Genomic DNA, 15,862 nt, shown 5'->3' with positions numbered 1-15,862 from the left:
TGGAGTCTTTTTTTTTTACCTTTTTTCTTCGGGTGAAACACGTCTAATGATTGTCAACCCCTCACTGTGTATGTGTGTTATTGTTGTTGTTTTTTTTGTTTTTTGCGTATGTAAGTAGTCATCGATTTGATCTCTTCTTTTATCATCCCTTATATATATATATATATATATATATATATATATACGTAATATGGATGCGATGGAAAAAAAAATGAAAAAAAAAATGAAATAAAAACGAATATGAAGTGAAGAAGGGGGTAGAGATAAATCGTTTTTTTTTTTTGCCGAATTGAGTATTCTTTAACGCCCTCTTTCTTTTCCGTGTTTTTCTCTTTCTTTCCCCATAATAATAATAATAATAATAATACAGATAGATAGATAAATAGACAAACAGAGAAGGTGTGAAACAAAAGAAAAGGAGAAAGAAAGAAACAGTCATCGCATGCGCAGATCTCTGCATGGCTGTTGTACGTCTTCAACACTCTCACAATTGTGGTATTCCACAATAACTCCACTCAATACAACACTATCCAAACAAGAACAACAACAAGAAAAAGAAAAAGAACAAAAACTAGTCGATGGTGGAATTCCCTCACAAAATTATCACAGTAAATCCTCTAATACATCTTTCTTTTATATTGGCACCCGCTTAAGTTCATACATGTTATCGCCGGTTATTGAAGAACGCCACTGTTTATGGCAATGGCGTGCAGTTTTTTGCCGTAATGCACTTTACGCCGTTCCTTTTCTGCTTCACTGTGCCCCAAGTGTTCCACTGCGACGTCCATTTCTTCATCCATCAGCTGTGGATTGTATCTACACCCACACCGGATGCAGACACAATCTAAATAACAATAATACTACTAATATTACTACAAATACTATTAATACTACAAGGAAAGAAAGAGAAACACTTCACACAGTGGAGAGATGGCGTCAGCAGGAGAATAAAGGGCGAAGAAGAAAGTATGCAGAAATTTCGGTTCCCACACCTATTGGTGCACTGCCGGTAATAGATGATGCTACAATAGCAGATTGGGTGAATAAAGTCTTTCTCTTTCTGGAAGAAGGAGAGAAACGCATAAAGGATGGAAACACACAACCCCCGAATGTCTACACGGAAGTGTTTGAGCAAAAGGATGGAGAACTGCAAATCCCCACACCAATACCAACAGGTGTAACTCCCAAGACTATTCATTCCACCAACACTCGTAGTAATAATAATAATAATAACAATAATAATAATAATAATAATAATAATAATAACAATAACGATAATAAACAAAATCATAATTGTACCAATAAAATGGATGACTCTGCCGTCTCCTATTCGGCCTGTACCCTTCCAGCTTCCCATCGTAATATGATTGGTTGTGGATTGGCAGAAGTAATTGTGGCTATTGACCGCTATGCGGCTATGCTGGCAAGACGTGATATCACATACGCCAAGGCTTGTTGGGCTGTACTGGTAGATAGCAAAGCAGATGTACAGCCTTATCTACGTTATAATGCACTCGCTATTGAAAAAGATTTGATCGCAGGCGCAAAGGCACATGAAGCGATAAACGCCGCCATGGGAGATCCGGTGAGACGACCACTATTAAAGTTGGCAGATTATCCTTCTCTTGCAGGTTGGTAGAAATATCTGGAAATACCCTTGTAGTACTGGTAATACTAGTTGTTGTTATTGTTAAGTCTCATCGGTGTAGGAGGATTAAGTGGTTTGCTGTTGCGTATTATTTTTATTGGTTTCTTCACATTTTATTTATTTATTTATTTATTTATTTGGGTTTATTAAAGTGAAGGTTTGTCAGATTTTTCTTTTCATTATGGGTGTAATAGTTTGGGAATGGGTAAAAAGAAGTGTGTTTTCAACAGATCCGAAAAGAAAGAAAGAAAAAGACGGGGACATGGGAAGGCTGAAAATAACTGTTTTCTCTGTTTCTTTTTGTTTGCTTTTATCACAGTTAAATGGATTATGCCTGTTTTTTTTTTTTTCCTTGTAAAACCCAGTACTCTTTCGCTGCTGCCTCCTTCTTAAGAAGAAGAAAAAAAAAAGTTGTATGTGGGGGGAAATGGAATCGAGTGAAATAAATAACTAAATGTTAGAGAGGAATTAATGATGGTATTTATTTGCTCTGTATGTATCTCTTGTTTTTGTTTAAGCACTAGTGCATGTTGTTCTTTTTCCTCCTTCTTTCTTCTGTCGTAGCTTTTTCTGCTAACACACAGAAAGGTTGAGCGCATATACACACTCTTTCTTCATATTTATACATAAATACATAAATATACAAATATACTCGGACTATAAGTAATTAGACAGTTACAGGATTTCTGTTTTGTTGTTTTTTTTTCTATAGTCCCCTCTTTCCTTGCTATTCTCCGTCTCTCGTCTTTGCGTGCTCTCTTCAGCTATAACGAAGTAAAAAAAAAACATTCTCTCTATACTTAAAACAATATCAGCCGTGCATCGCCCAATAATAAAACAAAAAAATACTCATAATACTACTACTACTACTACTACTACTACTACTACTATAATAACAATAAAATTAATAATGCCACATCAGGATAAACGTGCACGTCTGTTTGTGGGACAATTAAACTTTGGCGCCACAGAAGAAGACATTCGCGCCATTTTCAACTTCTACGGTCATGTATTAAGCGTAAATATACTTCGTGATAAGACCAGCAATCGCAGTAGGGGCAGTGCGTTTGTGGAGTACGGCTCAACCGAAGAGGCCGACTGTGCGATTATGGCCCTGCACAACCGTTATAACATGGAACGTGAGAAGCCACTGCAGGTTTCGTACTGTGGGAAGTCCGATCTCATTTCCGAATTTGGGTGGGAACATGCGATGCAGCTGCACCGGGAAAATAATGCGAATCCCGCACCACCCGAGCGAACAGCACGTTTTAGGTGAAAACTTGTAATGTGGCGTTGAGAAAAGAAAGAAGGAACGGAGTAGGAATGTTTGAAATGTGTGTATGTGATGATGTTGACAATGGTGGGCATAAATGTTTCTCTCTCTCTCTCACACACTTTATCAATCTATCTATCGGTAGATGATACAGCAACGCAAATGTTGAATAACGTTGACGAAATACAAGTGGAAGATAGATAGAGAATGTGAATTTTTTTTAAGGTAGGGATTTTTTTTATTGCTTAATTGATCTTGTTTGTTTGTTTGTTTGTTTGTTTTTTGCTTTTTTCATTACCTTGTATTGCGCCACGTGTTGTTGACACTAGGAATTGGAAATCATTCTTTTTACTTTCTTTAAAAGGAAATAAACGAAAAAAAAAGGTGTGGATCTCTCCTTGTTGCATGATGAGATACTCTTTTCTGCTTCAATCACACCAATTTTTTAGAGCCATGATGAATGCACTCTAGCCGTTAGAATCACACATTTGCTTTTATTCGCTTCGACTGGTTTTTTTTCTGCTTTTTTTTTATTTTTACTTTACTTCTGCGCTTTTCTGATGCGTTGCGAGAGAATTCTTCTATGATTCAGGTCCTCATATGTGGACAAAGACGGGGGCTCGGGGTGGTTCCTTACCGGAAAAAAAAAAGAAAAAAAAAATACTTATCACACAAATAAACGTCAACTATATGTTTTTTCAACGTATTTGTGTTTTCTTTTTCTTCTTATTTGTCTTTCTTTTTTTCCTTTATCTTTTCTTTTTAAATAATACCTACTTGTTTATATTGCTGGGTTAGTGACGCGTAAGGTGCGTTTCCTCAACCGAACGTCGTCATCATCGCTGGTACTCTTGCGATCATGTCCCAGGCGCGTGCCCGTCTATTTGTGGGGCAACTGAACTTTGAGGCCACAGAGAAAGACGTCTCTGCCCTCTTTGACTTCTACGGCCAAGTACTGCACGTAAATATACTTCGTGATAAGACCAGCAATCGCAGTAGGGGCAGTGCGTTTGTGGAGTACGGCTCAACCGAAGAGGCCGACTGTGCGATTATGGCCCTGCACAACCGTTATAACATGGAACGTGAGAAGCCACTGCAGGTTTCGTACTGTGGGAAGTCCGATCTCATTTCCGAATTTGGACGGGAACATGCGATGCAGCTGCACCGTGAGAACAGTGCCAATCCTCCTCCGCCTCCACGAACATCACACTAACGCTTTCAACACTTAAACTAAACTCACTGTTGAACGGGAAGGCACAACCTTGCTTTGGAAGAAAAAAAAGAGCAAGAAGAGGCTCCGCTTTTTTTTCGGGTGTGAGTTCTACCCATACATACATATATATTCTCTTCTTTTTTTGCTTACATGATTTCATGCTTACCTTATTTGTGATTTTTCTGGGGTTAACTCTATGAAATCCTTCCCTCACTTTTCTCATTTCTATAGTCTCAGGTTAACACCACTTATTTTACACAAGGTATAGAACACAATAACTATGATGAATACTTTTTTCGCTGCCACTGAACACACCTTGAAGCACATATACGTTTGCATTATTGCATGAACTGTCGTTTCTCTGAAGCCCTTCCTCCCCTCTCTCGCACTGTGGTCCTGCTGACCGCAAGGCTGTCGGTATCTGACTGTGATGAACATTTTTTTTTTTCTAATACATACTTTGCCTTCTTTGTTGTGCTTTATTGATGGTTGCTGTTTTTTATTTGTTACCTGATGGAATTGTTTTTGCTTTCTTATCTTCTGTAGTTGTTGTTTTTTTTTCACCCTTTTTATTGTGTTCCTTTACTTCATTTTTTTTTTACATTTATTTGAAGTAGAGTTTCTAATTGCGGAGTCTCCTGTGAACACGTGAGAGCTAAAGTTGTAACCCCAGTTGCCTTGTAGTATCATGTCAAGACGTGGGTTTGGCACACACCGTGATCGCTCTCCTGACACTCTGGATGGGCGTAGTAACGCCCGCCTGCGCACTGAAGGGCAAAGGTGCCCACCAGCACTACCACAACTGCAAGTACAACCACCAGAGCAGGAACCGCGAGCACTGCAGCGATCGGTGAGTGGAACTATGACGGAGGAGGCGCTATACGCCATGATGTGCCCTAGTGATGGGGAAGTGCTGCCACCAGGGTGGGAGAAGATCTTTTATCATGGCACAGTGGTGTATTTGGATCACATCTCGCGTGAGGCGCATGAGGTGCGGCCGTGGGAAGTCTGGCAACGCCGCTCAGAGAGTGCGAAGTGAGTCCTGTTGGTGTGTATGTGTAGTTCTTTCTTTGTATGTGAAAGAGAGAGAGAGATGGGTGGTATGTGTTTTGTGGTGTTCGACGGAAGTTAATGTGGGGCGGAGAAAAGGTGAGGCGAATTTGTGTCTTTGTATGATTTGCTACTTGTTTTTGCGTTTATATTTTTTTTGTTTTGCTTTGTGTGTCTGTGTGGACAGATTCATTACTCTTTTTTTTTTTTTGTTAGCTTTTCTGAAATGGTGCTTTCTGTTCTACTCTAATTGTTTGTTTCTGTGGTATATGTATTTGTAGAGTTTATCTCTTTATTCTTCCTCCTCTTTCTCTTCCTCTCTTATTATTATTTGGGTATCGAAAAGTTATCACAGTTCTGTAATGAACCTCAGAACACTCACAAGCTTTTGGAAGAAGGGAAAGGGCAAAGAGAACACGAATAGATATAGCGGCAGCTCCGATACCTCACAAACTTCTCAATTAAAGCAACAACAACAACAACAAAATTTAGGACAGCGGCAGACAGCACCATTTGAGGGAACACAAGCTGCATTGCGATATATTCAGCACTTATTGGATTCCAGACGACCCGTTCCCGGTTCTCTCAGTTCCCGCATAAATGATAGGAGAACTTCCACGGAGACGCGGTTGGAGCGAATACAACTTCTCTCAAAAGAGGAGGTTTCTGCACTACGGCAGGAACGTGAAGAAATGATCGCCGCACTTGATCTCTGTCTAGTCGCTATCCCTAGCGAGATGGTGATAACAAACAGAGATGGAAAGAGTAATATTGGAGAAGAAAATCCTCAGGCTTTGGAGAATCCACCGGGGGGAACAATGATGATGATGAATCGTGATGATAGTGAAACAATAGCAATAGCAACAGCAACAGCAACAGGAGGAGGAGGAGTATCATCTGATGAATTAGTAGTGAAAATGGAAACCGATACACCGTTGCCTCAGACCGAAAACGTCGTTGCGGAAACAAATATAAATCAAGAACAATGGCGTCGTTTATTATGGAAACTTGTGAATGTCCTTTTAGAAATTGATATTGATGCTTATGCTGATATTGTAATGCGATCACGACAGCCTACACAGAGTTCTACACCACTTGGATTATCACCCTTATCTCCTACGAGAACCTCTTTAAGTTATCCTACCGTATCACCATCTGGTCCCACCTGTGAGGGGGGAGAAAATGTGCTCTTTTCAGTTTCTAATCCAACATCATCTGCTACGATTGCCAATGTTACTCCTACTCCTACTAATACTAATACTACTGTTACAGTTACAGCTACGACTGTTCCTGCAGGAACTACAGGAGGAAGAAAAGGAACAGGAGTAGTCACAACTACAGGAATCGATACTGTATTAAATGGAGAAATTAAATCGCATGAACTACGAGTATCAGAAGAACAGTTAACATTGGTAAATACAATTACTACTTGGATTATTCTACGTACCGTACTACGACACCAAATAGAAGAATATTCTGTTTCTAATTTGAAAGCAGCGTCTAGAGAAAAAAATGAAGTTTCTTCAACTGCGGTAGCAAATCATGTTGCCTTTACTAGTTTTGTACCATGGGAAGAAGTCGTTTTGGATATGATGGATATTTTTTGTGTTCAACATCGAGGGATAGTAGAATCTGTAATATCGATATGGATTAAACGTGAAAATCACGGACGTGAATTACTTCAGGATATCTTACAAAAACCGCGAATTCCGTCAAATGATACCGCAGATCGAAATAATGGAAAGCAAATAGTTACTACAACTTCTGTTGTAAATGAACTAAATGAAAAAAGAGTTGATAATCAAGTAACACCATCAACTAATAGTGTAACAGTAGAAAACTCTACGGAATCTATTATAATGGATGATGTAGTGGAAGAAATAGAGATAATGTTTGAACAAGGTGTTATTATGACATGGGTTGCCTATCTTGAGCAACAACCATCTGGTTTCTTCCTTGATCGAACACGTAGTCAGGATGAAATAATACCTTCTATTTCTCTTTTACATTGTCATATGATGGCAACATATGCCGTTTGTTCACCTCATTGGGAGGAAGAACGTGTACAACAAGCTTTTCAAATGCTAAAGAAAGTTTGGGAATATAATTATGATAATTCTTCATCAAGTGATGTTAACCGAACATTAACTCCTGATATTGTTGCTGCAACTGGTGAAAGGTCTATAAGTTCTAATGTTGATGGATTTTCTGGTGTTGATACTGGAGATGGTTTAATGGAACCAACAACTAGTGATATACCAAAAAATTCTCACATGACACAAACCGCCTCAGAACGTCAAACAACAGCAAGTGATTTGGAAAGTCGCTCATTTCGATCATTATCAGTAAATTCTATTCAAGTGGAAGGTACAGTACCATCTACAGTAACATTTCGAGATGTTATGCGTGTATCTTTTGAAGATGATATTATGCCATTTATGTTTCAGGCAGCTTGGGCAATGGCCCTACATGTTCGTGTAGAGCAATGCCTTAATAATAGTAATAGAGAAAAAACAGGAGCTTGTTTTCTTGAAGAAGCCGAACATTTTGCGAATAAAGAACGTGATGTGGCGTTTTCAAGTAAATCATTCTCATGTAGGCAAGGATCCCTTGAATCTCTTATTAAAGTAAATATTACCAATGGTAACTATTCTGCAGCTTTAAAAGTAGCCAATACGCACTTTAATAATGCCAAGAAAAAATGGTCGGGAGGTAAAACTTCTTATTGGAGTTGTGTTAATTATTTAAATTCAATGGGACTTTTAGCCCAAGCACAGGATGCATGTCGTATGGATGCATCATTGCTTGAAACAACACAATTTGCTCTACAACAAGTTTCATTATGTGAACAGGTCATAAATGATCTTTCACCAGTTACAGGAATTTACCTTGTACGTTATGCTGATGCACGGCGTGTAATTTATCAAGCAAAGTTATTTCATCTTCGTATGAGTTGGATTTCATATCATCGTATGAATGACACTATACGAAGTGGCAAATACTTTGATCTCTACATGGAACATGTTAAAAATCTTCGACAGTCTAAACGAGCTATTGAAGCATATACCGCTTTAAGAGAGCGAGGAGAAGAATTAGAGGAAGAAAAGCAGTATCGTGAGGCGGTGATTATTTTTAAACAGGCAACGGAATATGCTAAGAATATCTCTATAACCCCAAAGCCATTAATAGTATCAACGTCAAAATCAACCTCCATAATACAATCAACTGTAACGACGGTAGGAGGAGCAGTAAATTCAAATTTATCTGAAACAGATGGTGTATCAGAAAATTCATATAATCCAGAAAATGGACTAAATTTGATTCTACAAACAGCAGAAAGTGAGCGTAATCTTGCTCTTGCCTATGTATTAGAAGCAGAACATGAAGTTAATGTCAAGGAGCGACGACAACAACTTAGCAATGCAGTAAATAGTGCATACGCCGCACATAATGCTTTATTACGTTGTATGGAACAAGTAAAAGTACCAAGTGGTGGAATGCTTATTGATCTAGCTGCTTCCCTTGTAGTAACTTGTAAAGCTCTTTTGCGATTGGGTCAACCAAAAAAAGCAGCCTTGCTTCTTGAACCCCTTATTGCTGATAAAGCTAATTCTGCATCTGTGCGTCCTCCATTTTGGTCAGATTTGCTAAATTCTCCTGCTTATTCAGCTACTACTACTACTACTACTACTACTACCAACAGTAATAGTAGTAGTAGTAGTAATAATAATACTAGCATTAATGCTTCAGGGATGATTAAACGTTTAACAACACTTTGGGTGAAAATTGCGGCTTGTGAGGTTCATACACAATGTCTAAGTAAATATGATGGTGAACGTGCCTGCCGTGAAACTAGGAATGCATGTGAATTTTTAGAGAAGGTAAGAACTTGGTTAAAAAGTTTTATTGTAGGAGAAAAATCTAACAGTAAATCACCTGAAGGAGAAAAGGAGCATATTTCTTTACCATTTGTGGGTAAAATTGGTCTCTATAAATCTTTGATTAGAGCGAATGAAACAATTCCTATTCTAACTATAACCCGTGGTGATTCATTGGCTATGTTAGGAAAATGGGAAGATGCACTTCAAGAATACTCAAATGCTCTTGCCATGTATTCTGGAGGAGATCCAGATAGTTCTATATTAGATTCTGTACAATCTGAAACAGATCGAGAAAGAGTATTAAACGATTATAAAAAGGGTGAATCACGGGTACTTTCCAAACTTGCTGAAGTTTACACCGCATTGGAGAAACCCAAGACCGCTATTCATTATTACCGTCAAGTATTGGAGTATGCCACTGAATCTGGTGATGCTTTGCTTCAGTACAATACCCGTATTCGCCTTGCTAGACTTTATACAGCAACGGGAGATACGGAAAAGGCTGCGGATCATTGGGCTAAAGTAAGTGAACTCGCAAAAGAGTATGAAGATCAGGAAATAAGTCGGGAAACAATGCGTAATATTGTTGCAGCACAACGTGCAAATGGTATGTACATGGATGTTATTAATACGGCGAAAGAATTAAATACATTAGCGTCTTCTGCAGAAGGTGTGGATGCGGCTGCAGATAGACGTTTTGCTCTAGAGGCCCTCGCTGATGCCCACCTTCAGTTAGGTCAATATAAAGAGTGTATAAAAGTTCTGGATGAACAAGAAAAAGTGCAGTATAAGTGTGGTAAATGGAATGGTGCACTATTACACATGCGAGCCCGTGCTCTCCTTGGAGATGAATCAGTAACAGAAGCGATAAAAGTTCTCACAAGTTGGGCTCATGAGGCGCGATTATTAGGGAATTGGGTGGAAGTTGGACACGCTAATGCTGTTCTCGCATTAGCGTATGCCACAGCAAGACAGACTCTTAAGGCGAAGCGACATCATAAAATAGCTCTCGCCACCTTTGCATGTGTAGCAGAAATGGATTGTGAGTCCTGTCAGGCAGTAATGGAATCAGCACGATGGCTCGTTCACTACTTTTATTTAAATGATGAACAGGTGAAGCTTGAAGAAGGTCCAAAAGAGAAGACAGGACGAGCTTCTTTTTCTAAAAATGGTACCCTTACAACACCAACAACAGCTGCTGAAAATGTAGTTGGTACTGGTGGTAATAGTGGTAGTGGTAGTGGTAGTAGTAATATGAGTAGTAATAGTAGCGGTGGTGGTGGTAGTAAAAGTAATGATGGTATTAGTAGTGGTAATAGTGGTAGTGATTCAGATTACTCTGAAGTGTGTAATGATAGTGGTGACCTTAATGTTCTCATGATGAAAGAAGAGATGCGACTTAAAAAACGTCGTGGTAGTAAAAGTGGTGAAAGTAAAGAAATAGCGCGTGAGGGAGAATCCAATAATGGAAGCTCTGATGAAGAAGGTGAAGCATTATCGAATTGTTCAATGTTTGGTATGAATATGGTTTCACTCGTTGATGATAATAAGAAGGAAAAGAATTCATCAGAAAAGCTTGGAACAGATTGTAATAGTCTATCTGATAATGATAGACCTGTAAGTCCCCCAGTACAACCATTAAATGAAGAAACATCAGCATCGGGAACCACAACACCACCAACAAAAAGAACAAAATCGACAACACCTGCAAGGAATTCATCAACGTTATTGGCTAATGTTTCATCATGTAAACGTCCTGCAGTAATGGAAGGTGATGAAGCTATTCCAGTAGTACCCCAACCACTAGAAATGGATGTTCATATACAAGATTTTTTACATCATGAAATAGCTAGAGTTCATACAGTTTCTTTTCGTCATGCATTAGAGACTATGGAAACTGCCGCGCAAATTTCTCTCATGCCTTTAATAATGCGGGAACAATTAATACCTCGTAGCCCTGCTGAAGCTGTAGATCTTACACTTTTATCATTTCCACACTGTACTTTTGTTTTCTATTTTGCCGAGTTCAGTACACAGTATACAGTCATTATTCGTCCTGCAGATCGTTCCTTCTTTATTAAACGTTCTGTACAGGCCTATGGTTTGAGTGATTACCACACAAAGAAGGAACCACAACCTTCAGTAAAGACAACAACCTCTGGGCGCACCTCACCACCTCGTTTTGTACCTACACAGACAGATATGAATAGTTCAAAAATTCCCTTGTCATTTAACCCAATAACACGAAAACATCATGCAAATTCCGTAGATATGTCACAAGCTATACAAGAGTCAAATGCCGAGTGGATAGCGGTAAATGATTCATTACTACAAAGTCTTCATGACCTACATGCAGATTTATGGGCTCCTGTTCATAATTCAATGCGAATGGCAAAATGTTCTTATAATGAAGCAGAATGTTTTATTCTAGTTGTTGATCCTACTTTGCTTCATGTTCCATTTCCAGCATTACAGGATTCTACACCCGGTTCTGATCCTTTAGGGCAGCAGTTTACGATGGTTGTAACTCCAACTTTAGCTCAATTTCTTTATAGTATGCGACGTGAAGAACCAATATCGCTATTAGATGCTCCTCAGCAAGATCGTTGTATATTTCTTCCAGATAAACCGTCGAGAAATTCAACAACTGCAATCATTCAACCTTCTTCCCAAAGAACTTCTCGTGTTGGTTTACAATCACGCAAATCATCAGCTGCAACCGTATGGAGTTCCGCTTCTGCGGCGTTTGAGGATCCACGTCATTCATTTAGTACCTATTATACCACTAATGCTTCTATTGACTTTGCTGGTATTGAACCCTCCCTTGACCATATGCCGAACCCATGGACCCTTTTTACGGGTTGCACACGTAAAGAAATGATCTCTGCATTTGCATCTCCTTGCTGTCGTGCCCTGATGATTTTGTGCGATCCTGTTGAACACATGTTTAAAGTTGCAGATGGAATGGTACGACTGGCAGATGTTACACGAACACAACCGCGGTTGCCAGAATCACTTGATATTATTGTTATAACTAGTGACCGTACTACAGCCCCGTCTGCAGTGGAGCCTGGTGTGGCTGCCCGGTTATGTCTTCATCATGGATGCCGCCGAGTTCTACGAGTTGACCTTCCACAGGGTAATAGTATCACCTTTGCCCATGAACAAGTCCTGCGGATGTTTCTTGGGAAACTTGAACTCACACTGCGGTCTCGTATGCGTTATCCATATGCACTAGCACTTCGTATGGCACAGACAGAGGCAAGGCGTATTGGCTACGATCCCGTTGTATGGGCTGCATTCACTCTTATTGGTGCAGCGTAAGTACTAGTTGTGGGGGTGAGAACTGTTTGTTATTGGTTAATAATGATGATGAAGATAGTGATAGTGATAGTGGTGTATGGTACAAGAGTTGTAAATTAGAAGAATATACGGATGAAGCAGAGACAATAAGGAGAAATTGGTGTACGTGCGTATTCTTGAGGCAATATATGTTTAACACCACATACTCTTCTATAAAGAGTAAAAGGGATTTTGTTAGTGGTGGTGTGGAAAGTTGGGGGAGAAAAGAAAAAGAAAGAAAACAAGCAATATATATTTATCTATTTAATGTTCTTGCTTTTTGTTTTTCGGTTTTTTTTCTTCTTGGTTTCAAAAGTACCTTTCTACTTCTCTTTTAAATGCAAAAAGAAAAGATCAGCACCTCTCTATTTTGGAGGGCAGGTGGGAAATTGTCCGACGCAACGCACGCAGATTGGACAAAAAAACTATATATATATATATATATATATATATATATATATATATATATATATATACCAGTAGCATCAACAAAAACAGAATAAGAGGCTACAGATGGAGAAGGCACATCTCTCCTGAGGTGTGTGAACCATCTCGTGAGCGTCAACAGCATATTTTTTTTTTCTTAAGAAAAATGCTGTGTAGCAAAATGCAATTCGATTTTCAGAGTTCTTATATGGTTTCTCAGACTTTTTTGGCCTTTTCTTTCTCCTTTTTTCTTTCTATCCTTTTTTAATTGCTTAAAGCTTTCTAATCTCTTGTTTGTGTGATGGCTGCAGCTACTCCTGAGGTTGTAAGTGCCCCTCTAAAGGTCAATTTTGACAGTAATGTGGAGCTCACCATTCACAGCGCGTTTCTCCCAACAGCACGACTACTTCAGTGTGATCCTGTGGCGCATTTAACTGTATTAACGCTACGCAAAGTGACAACGACGCGTGCTGCAAATAGTCTTGGTGCATTCAAGAAGGCTATAACGACAACAAATATCGTTGCAAATGTACGTCAGATTGCATCTACGCGTCGTTTGTATTTTACTTCAAAGCCAACATTCAATGAGACGATGCGTTTTGTACTCCCTCATAATGTATTTCAGCTTTCTTCTGTAAATGCGCCACGTACAGTGATGACTCGTAAACCAGGGGCAACAACCATGTCTATGGTTGGAGTTGGAAACGAAGAAAATGAAGAAGATGGACGTGCCGTGGAATCTCGTGTTCTTATTACCTTGGAAGATGCACAGGGTAACTTTTACGGTCAAGCCACATGTCCATTTCCCTTACATATCCAGAACAATTCCACTGAACCTGTACGTGTTATGCTACAACCACGTAATCTTCATGACAAACAGGATCCCTTTTTTAAGTCGGATGTGGCAACACTTGCCCAAAATGATGTAGATGATTTTGGTTTTGTAATGATTTCATGGAATATTTCTCTTGTACCTTATGGTGGGGCTCTTATGACGTCTATGCCCTCCTCTTTGAGTCCGCCAAAGTTTCCTGTGGGTCTTGTCCTTCGTGCCACGTGGCTTGTCCCTGCTCACACCTACCAGCGAGGGACGCAGTACACGACCTCTGTGGAGTTTGGTGGCCTGGACCGCTTTGTCTTTGACGGGGCCAATCCGCTGTTTCTGACGATTCAGGATGCGACGCAGCTGGAGCGGGCCATCTTCCACTGCACGCTGCACAATCTCCTGCACCACGTGGACTCGCGGGATGTGGCGGTGCCGCTGCCGCTGCCACCCCTCGCCGCCTTCGCGATGGAGCGGGACGTCAGTTGGGCGGCGGGGGTCGCGGGTCTCGGGGTGCTGCTCGCCTCCGTCCGCCTCGTCCGCCAGCCGCCGGCCGCCCACCCCCCGCCCTGCCCGGACGGCCGCTGCAGCCGCGTGAATGACCCCACGCACCAGGCCGCCTGCGCCCACGTCGCCCCCGACTGGGGGAGGCCGCCACCCAACACCCCGCCAGGGGCGTACGGGCCCATAATGTGGGAGTCGGAGGGGCACATCGCCCGGGCCGTGCAGCGGCGGTGGCGGCACGACTGCGTGGTCAGCGCCAGTCCAGCCGTGGAGCACGTACGGCACCTGTTGGATGTCTTAATGGGGAGAGCCGCATTAGATCCAGGGGTCGCACGGGTGGTGGCCATCATTAACCAAACCTCACCCACCATCTCCCAGACTGAACTGAAGCAACTCCTCGTCAGTTGCGCCTTCCATGCAAAGGGAATGTCACCACAAGAAGCCGCACGTTTTTGTTTCTTCGCCCTCCGACGAGATATGGAACAGGCTATCGCAAGGGATGATATTGTATTTATGCTTGAAAATTCTCTTATTGGGAAAACTGTAGATATGCCAGAATCTGAAATTCAACGTCGTGTAACCGATATATTTGGTGATACCACATATGTTATATTTGATGATTTTCTTCGCTACTTTATTAACAATTATGCCATGTGGTATGCCTTTGGGGTTCCCATCACAACAGGCGAAGATTGGGCAATGAGTAGTGGTGGTGAGACATCTCCGTTGGAGGCCTCTTATCTTGGTCCAACAGGAACAACAACAACAACAACCCTCAAAGCAGAGGGTAAAAATGACGTAGCAAGAGCATCTACATCAACTGCTGCTGGTGCTGGTGCTGCAGTATCACAACCAACATCAGTAGCTGCAGCTGCAGTAGGAGCAGGAACAGTAGCGGCGTCTCATGAAGACAGCGTATGGCGTAGGTTTGTAGCTCGAGTTCAGCATAGTAATAAGGCATTCAGTGTGACAGCGCATGTGAATGACACTATTGCAGATGTCATGGTAATGGTGCAAAATAGTACAGGAATTCGTGCAGCATGTCAGGAGTGGCGAGCCAATGGTGTACTGTTGGATCCCAAGTGTACATTGGGTTCCACTAATATAGGACTCAGCAAGAGTGATGAGACGACACCAGAGGTAACAATCATCGCACGAGATGAAACTGTACGACTTGTGATGGTGTATAAAGATAAAGGATTACGATGGGAACTCCGTATGTCATCTACTGAAAAAGTATTGAGACTTCGTGCTCTTGTTCAACAAAAAACGATGATACCGCTTACTCGATGTGTACTGCGGGTTCGCGGTACATCTCTGGTGGATCGTCATCAACTAATGTACTATCACCTACAAGACGGAGATGTGGTTAACATTACTCAGGAATAGACGAAAGAAAACTCCCCGTGGGTAAGTGTAAAACAAAAAGGAAAAAGAAGAGATTAGTAGAGAGAAAAACAGAGAGATGGGGGAAGAAACACATAAAAAAATAACCATAGAAATAAAAGAAGAATACTCAAAGAGATGATATCCCAAGAACTTGGGAGAATAGACAAGGGTGCTGTCTAATTTCTTAAACAAAAAAAAAAGAAATGCCATGCTTGGCAAAGTATAGAAAAACAAAGAGATAAGGAAGAGCTTAATGAAGCTATGATTGGTTTGTTATTAAACATAAGAAAGTTAGTGAGTCAGGCTTGTAATA

General features: G+C 40.7%; 6 protein-coding genes across 7 annotated transcripts; all 6 read left to right on the top strand.

Moving 5' to 3' along the window:
- Positions 1–442: 442 nt before the first annotated feature.
- Positions 443–1,639, top strand: LSM04_003565 (uncharacterized protein; the record flags this gene model as incomplete). Its single annotated transcript, XM_067334269.1, has 1 exon — positions 443–1,639. The coding sequence occupies one exon, from the start codon at positions 443–445 to the stop codon at positions 1,637–1,639; it is 1,197 nt and encodes a 398-aa protein (XP_067186588.1).
- Positions 1,640–2,558: 919 nt separating this feature from the next.
- On the top strand, positions 2,559–2,924 carry LSM04_008818 (RNA recognition motif domain; the record flags this gene model as incomplete). The annotated part of the gene is made up of 1 exon (XM_067334257.1): positions 2,559–2,924. The coding sequence occupies one exon, from the start codon at positions 2,559–2,561 to the stop codon at positions 2,922–2,924; it is 366 nt and encodes a 121-aa protein (XP_067186685.1).
- An 856-nt stretch (positions 2,925–3,780) lies between these two features.
- On the top strand, positions 3,781–4,134 carry LSM04_006951 (RNA recognition motif domain; the record flags this gene model as incomplete). The annotated part of the gene is made up of 1 exon (XM_067334246.1): positions 3,781–4,134. The coding sequence occupies one exon, from the start codon at positions 3,781–3,783 to the stop codon at positions 4,132–4,134; it is 354 nt and encodes a 117-aa protein (XP_067186649.1).
- A 688-nt stretch (positions 4,135–4,822) lies between these two features.
- Positions 4,823–5,173, top strand: LSM04_008697 (uncharacterized protein; the record flags this gene model as incomplete). Its single annotated transcript, XM_067334234.1, has 1 exon — positions 4,823–5,173. The coding sequence occupies one exon, from the start codon at positions 4,823–4,825 to the stop codon at positions 5,171–5,173; it is 351 nt and encodes a 116-aa protein (XP_067186680.1).
- Positions 5,174–5,546: 373 nt separating this feature from the next.
- On the top strand, positions 5,547–12,389 carry LSM04_002459 (uncharacterized protein; the record flags this gene model as incomplete). Its single annotated transcript, XM_067334223.1, has 1 exon — positions 5,547–12,389. The coding sequence occupies one exon, from the start codon at positions 5,547–5,549 to the stop codon at positions 12,387–12,389; it is 6,843 nt and encodes a 2,280-aa protein (XP_067186566.1).
- Positions 12,390–13,134: 745 nt separating this feature from the next.
- LSM04_000627 lies at positions 13,135–15,549 on the top strand (the record flags this gene model as incomplete). Of its 2 annotated transcripts, none has more annotated exons than XM_067334212.1 (1): positions 13,135–15,549. In XM_067334212.1, one exon carries the CDS (start codon positions 13,135–13,137, stop codon positions 15,547–15,549), a length of 2,415 nt encoding a protein of 804 aa, XP_067186535.1. The 2 variants fall into 2 exon arrangements, with proteins under 2 accessions (XP_067186535.1, XP_067186534.1); XM_067334211.1 differs by having other exon boundaries at positions 13,780–15,549.
- Between the last annotated feature and the right edge of the window lie 313 nt (positions 15,550–15,862).

This window comes from Trypanosoma melophagium (genome assembly GCF_022059095.1).
Source record: "Trypanosoma melophagium isolate St. Kilda chromosome Unknown ctg7segment0, whole genome shotgun sequence".
NCBI lineage: Eukaryota > Euglenozoa > Kinetoplastea > Trypanosomatida > Trypanosomatidae > Trypanosoma > Trypanosoma melophagium.
The sequence above is the reverse complement of the archived record's forward strand: the minus strand, read 5'-3'. Positions and strand labels throughout refer to the sequence as shown.